Source organism: Chiloscyllium plagiosum, chromosome 42, assembly GCF_004010195.1.
Source record: "Chiloscyllium plagiosum isolate BGI_BamShark_2017 chromosome 42, ASM401019v2, whole genome shotgun sequence".
Classification (NCBI taxonomy): Eukaryota; Metazoa; Chordata; class Chondrichthyes; order Orectolobiformes; family Hemiscylliidae; genus Chiloscyllium; species Chiloscyllium plagiosum.
In genome coordinates this window covers 3,200,475-3,206,257 of record NC_057751.1, presented here as the reverse complement: position 1 = coordinate 3,206,257, position 5,783 = coordinate 3,200,475, and the positions used below count along the sequence as shown (strand labels likewise).

The following is a 5,783-nucleotide window of genomic DNA, read 5'->3' as shown; positions in this document are numbered from 1 at the left end:
GAGGTGGAAGGGGAGGACCAGGGGGTTGTGTCTTTGTTGCAGCTGGAGGGGTGGGGTTCAAGGGTGGAGGTGCGGGAAGTGGAGGAGATGCGCAGGAGGGCGTTGTTGATCACATGGGAGGGGAAATTGTGGTCTTTCAAATAGGAGGCCGTCTGGTGTGTTCTGTGGTGGAACTGGTCCTCCTGGGAGCAGATACGGCAGAGGCGGAGGAATTCGGAGGAAGGGATAGTGTTTTCCCAGGAGGCAGGGTGGGAGGTGGTGTAATCCAGGTAGCTGTGGGAGTCAGTGGGTTTGAAGTCGATATCCGTGTTGAGTCGGTGACCACTGATGGAGATGGGGAGGTCCAGGAAGGGGAGGGAGGTGTCCGAGATGGTCCAGGTGAACTTGAGGTCGGGGTGGAAGGTGTTGGTGAAGTTGATGAACTGTTCACCCTCCTTGTGGGAGCATGAGGTGGTGCTGATACAGTCACTGATGCAATAGAGGAAAAGGTGGGGAATGGTGCCGGTGTAGCTGTGGAAGATGGACTGTTCCACGTACCTGACAGGGAGGCAGGCTCAGGCTAAATCCCAGCCATGGAGACTCTGGTTGGGAGAGATCGGATGCCCACTGACTGGATCAGTCTCCTGCAGTGGGAACCCCTTCCCTTTTGGGGACGGAAGGGGTCTCCCAGCTCATCTCCTGGTTTGCAGTCATCGTTGGGATTTCCCACGGCAGCTTCAGAAAAGGATTGGGAAGGGGTTCTCCCAACAGGATGGTTCATCCTGAGGCCTCACAGCTGTACGTAATCCCAAACTAAACACGTCCCACCTGCCTGCTCCTGGCCCATATCCCTCCAAACCCTTTCCCATTCCTCTACTTATCCAAATGTCTTTGAAATGTTGCCACTGTCCCCACATCCACCACTCCCTCAGACAGTTCATTCCACACACGAACCACTCTCTGTGGAAAAAACAAATGCCCCTCATGTCTTTTTAAAATCTCTCTCCTCTCCCCTTTGCCAACCTCCAGTCTTCCGGCACCTCACCTGTGACTATCGATGATACAAATATCTCAGCAAGAGGCCCAGCAATCACTTCCCTCGCTTCCTACAGAGCTCTCGGGTGCACCTGATCAGGTCCTGGGGACTTATCCACCTTTAACCGTTTCAAGACATCCAGCACTTCCTCCTCTGTAATCTGGACATTTTGCAAGATGTCACCATCTATTTCCCTACAGTCTATATCTTCCATATCCTTTTCCACAGTATTCAAAGCTGAGCCAGAGTGGGATTGCCAAGGGAGCTGATAGTGATGGAATAGGGGGGCAAAGTGGAGTTGGGGTCAGGAATGGCAATCCGAGGGTATGGCAGAGCATGCTCAAGGAGTTGGACTTGTTCGTCAGCCCCAGGTTCCTGCCTGTCTTGTCCCTCCTGAAAACCCACTGCTCTCTCAGCCATCCCTTCGAAGGGTCTGTCCTGTCACCTCATCCAGCTGAGCTCTCTCAATCTCCCCGACCTTCACTCTGCCCCATGGGGCTCTGCTCTATCCGGGGAGGACAGCAGCAGCTTGTTGGCCGAATGGACACCATGAGGGGGAGCGAGGGTATTTGAAGGCAGCCAGGCGACTGCACCTGGGTGTCTGACAATGTGCGGGTATGGCCACTAGGTGGTGGTCTCTCCCCATCAATCACCACCATCAGCAAAGTTAAGATCACACAACACCAGGTTAGAGTCCAACAGGTTTATTTGGAAGCACGCACCTGGGTGTCTGACAATGTGCGGGTATGGCCACTAGGTGGTGGTCTCTCCCCATCAATCACCACCATCAGCAAAGTTAAAAATCACACAACACCAGGTTAGAGTCCAACAGGTTTATTTGGAAGCACACTAGCTTTCGGAGCGTCGCTCCTTCGTCAGATGGAAAGAGCAGCACTCCAAAAGCTAGTCCTCCCAAATAAACCTGTTGGACTCTAACCTGGTGTTGTGTGATCTTAACTTTGTACACCCCAGTCCAACACTGGGCACCTCCGAATCATGACCAGCATCAGCAAATCTGACTGCTGTGAAACTTGAAGACATCGCTCTGGATACTATGGGGTGTGAACGCGCTGGAGAGAGTGCAGAGGGAGATTTACCACAACAGAACCTTGGCTGGGGGGGTTGGAGGGTGGAGACTCTCAGTCATGGGGAGGGGTTGGACAGACTGGGAGTTGTTGTCCAAAGAGCGAAGGAAGGTTGAGAGGAGAGGTAATCGAGATGGATAAAATTGTGGCAGGTGTAGACAGGACATTTCCCCCAGACAGAGAGACCACTGACCAGAGGGAGTTAGGTTTAAAGGAAGGCGGTGGGGGGGGGGGGTAATGTGAGAAATAACTGCTTTCACTCAGAGAGTGGTGGAGAATCTGGAGCCTGTCAGGGTGGGAGAGGCAGGGACCTCTTTCACACTGGGGAAGGATTGAGATGACCAGACAGGCAAGGCTATTGGCCAAGGGCTGGGAAATAGGATTCGAACAGTGAGGCCGTTGTTTTGGACAGCACAGATCTGATGGGCCAAAGGGCCTTTTCTCAGTGGTGCAGACACATGAACAAACTTTCCTTTTTAAGACTTAAAGGGCAGATTGAACGCAGGTACTCCGTCTGTCGGGGGACCACAGGGAACTGGAATGGGAGGAGGCCATTCAGCCCTTCAAACCTGCTTTGTCGTTTCATCACACTCCTCACGTCCACCTGACTGCGTTTCCCCCGTAACCCTTGAGTCCCCGATGAATCAAGAATCTCTCTATCTCAGCCTTAAATAGACACAAGGACTCTGCCCCCACACCTCCCTGTGGTAAGGAGTTCCAAAGACTCTCAGCCCTCTGAGAGAAGAGGTGCCATCTCATCTCAGTCTGAAATTGGCACACCTCTATTTAGCAACCATGCTGTCTGATCTTTGGCTCTCCCAGCATGGAAACATCCACTCAGCATTTACCCTGTCAACCCTGTTAAGATTCCTGTATGTTTCAGTGAGATCACCTCTCATTCTTCTAAGCTCCAGTGAGTCAAGTCCCAACGTACTTTGCTTCTGCTCATTAGACAATCCAACATTTTCCCACATGACACTCCAATTGTCGATTGACCCCCTTTCAATATCTCTCTGGAAACTGTCTGAGTCCCTCTCAGAGGCTGGTTTTCCACTTGTCTCTGTATCAGCTGGAAATGTGGCTGCAGTCCGTTCCCTTGCTGCCTCCCAGTCATTGACGCACAGCTGTGGTCCCGACACTGACCCGTGTGAGAGCCCACTGGATGGAGAGCCCCTTCCCACCCTATCCTCACTCTCCGTTTCCGGCCCATCACCCAGATCTCGATGCAGGCCCGATCATAGCGTACCCAGTTCCGGGGCCTGCACCTGAGGAATAATGAGGGAGGGTGATAGATAAGGATGGGTGAAAGGGGCGAGCGGTGTCCGTAGGAAAGACAGCCTGGGGAGGTCAGTACCATTCTCCGTGTGAAGGTCAGCATGGATAGAACCCGAGAAAACCTTCCCAGTGGTGGGGAGGGACGAGGGAGCTCTCTGAGGAAGATGGTTGGTGGCCAGTGAGGGGTGGGAGTGTGGACACAGGGAGGGGGACAGACGCACCTTTCCAAATTCAGTGGGACCATCTTCCCAAACGGTAGGAGCACAGGGAGAGGCCCAGAGTCAGGCTCAGCAGGGACAGGACGGGCTGAGTGGCCTGGCTCTGGGTGGTGCCCATTCTGTGAAGCACAGCGACTCCCCCAGGACTGGATGCTACCCTTCACCAACAGCAGCTACAGAGAGGGAGGTTTACCAATGGAAGGATGTGGGCCGTGCTGGGGCTGATCCGGGAACTTCCAAGCAGTGAGGCCCTGGATCCAGGGAATGGAGAGTGGGCCCAGTCACCCACAGGGAGTGGGTCCTCTCCCTCTCCCTTACCCCAGCCTCTGGGAACACGCCTGAGAGGGAGATTCCCAACAGCTGGGAGGTACCAGGAGAACAGCAGTCTGGAAGATCCCAGTCCGGAATTCCGAGGGAACATCTAGGCCCGGAGGGAATCGGGAAGATGCCCGGGCAGGGAATGCCGGAGGTGACCACGTACACGAGAGCTGGAGGGATGGGGGAGAGAGGAGCCATTACCCCAGGTACACTCGGCGAGTTGGAGAGAGTTGGGGAAGACAGTCAATGGGGCAGATGGGGACGTCCACATTCAAACAAACAAAATCTGGCCCGATGACCCTGAAATCCGGAATGTTCCGGGGAACCGGGATTTCGATTCCCCACCATGGCTGAGGGTGCAATCTGAACTGTCAATAAGAACCAGGATTGAAGAGTCCAGCAAAGACCATGAACCCATTGTTGATTGTCAATGGGGAAACATCCCCATCTGGTTCACGAACGTCCCTCAGAGAAGGAAACTGTCATCCTTACCTGGCCTGGCCTACACGTGACTCCAGACCCACAGCGATGGGGCTAACTCTCAGCAGCCCCCTGGTAATTAGGGACGGCCAATAAATGTGGGTCTACCCAATGACACCCTCATCAAATGGATAGAACAGAGGAGATAATGTGATGGGAGGGGGGGTGGGATGGTGAGGGCAGGGAGATGGGGTGAGAGGGTGTGGACACTGGTCTGGACTGTGCCAGTGTTGCCTGTGCCAGGGAGAGCATGCCCAGTGCGACAGGCCGTGTAGGTCAGGTGGGCACCGCAGGGGCTGGGGCGGATTCTCATGTGTGCCGTTCCTGTCGGGTTTGCCTCCTCTCTCTCCCCTCCCCCCGGACTCTCTCGTCGATGGTGATGGTGGGGGAGGGGGGGGGGGGGTGACCCGTCAGAGCTCCAGCCTGAGAGACCCCCGCGCCGCACTCCGTCCTCCCCGCTCTGAGCCTCGGTGCCAGCGGCGGTGTGCCAACATGGCGGCGTTCTTGGCCCAGATGACGGCCAACTCCGCGGTCCCGGTGGCGCCCTCTGAGGGCCTAAGGTGGTAAAGGTGGCCGTGGACAACGAAGGGGGGGCGCTGCCGAGCCGAGATGGGACTGGGAACCCCGGAGAGCCACTGGGATTGGCGTACGGCCCGGGCGGAGGGGAACAGATGACCCAGGGTCTCCCGGGTCAGAGGCTCGGCCGATAGCAGCCTCCAGGTCCGGGCACAAGGAGGCTGGGGCAGGGGATCAGGGAGGGAGCTGACTCCCGTGGTCACCATAGCGGCCATGACAGTGGGAGGAGAGCGGGAGGCGGTGAGAATGAGGGAGTCTCGGAGAGGGTCACGGCTGCGGTGCCCCAAGGATGAAGTGTTCAAGCAACCATCGACAAGAGTGACCACCCTGGGCTGGCGCCGAACAGTGGGTACTCCGCTCCCAGAGATCTCGCCCGCAGTTACCACCACAATGTCGTACAGACCATAACCACGTCCCGGGCCGTCCTCATAGCTCAGTTCGTACAGCAGCAGCTCTTCGCCTACAAACACACACACACACACACAGAGACACATGCATATACTTCCAGAGATACTCTCCAGAGGCCACTTGGCCCCTCCAGTCTGACCCCACCCCTCTCGCCATTCAACACCAACAACAGCACAAATACCAGGTGCGGGAACAGGGTACTGCCCACAACGCACTCTCCCCGGATAACACCAACCCTGGGAACACACGAGAGCAAAGGGAGGGGTACAGGGGCAAACAGTGGGACGGTAAGAGGATAAAGGGGGACCACTTCCCGGGCATCAGCACTGTAACACTCCCTCAGCACAGACCCTCCGACAGTGCGGCACTCCCTCAGCACTGACCCTCTGACAGTGCGGCGCTCCCTCA

General features: G+C 56.0%; 1 protein-coding gene across 1 annotated transcript in view; it reads right to left on the bottom strand.

Moving 5' to 3' along the window:
- Positions 1-1,958: 1,958 nt before the first annotated feature.
- Positions 1,959-5,783, bottom strand: part of LOC122542967 (prenylcysteine oxidase-like) — a 7,147-nt gene continuing 3,322 nt past the window's right edge. The window contains exon 4 of the mRNA XM_043681110.1: positions 1,959-5,427. Within this exon, the coding sequence (XP_043537045.1) occupies positions 4,802-5,427 (626 nt within the window). The 3' untranslated portion in view covers positions 1,959-4,801. The remainder of the gene's footprint in view (positions 5,428-5,783) is intronic.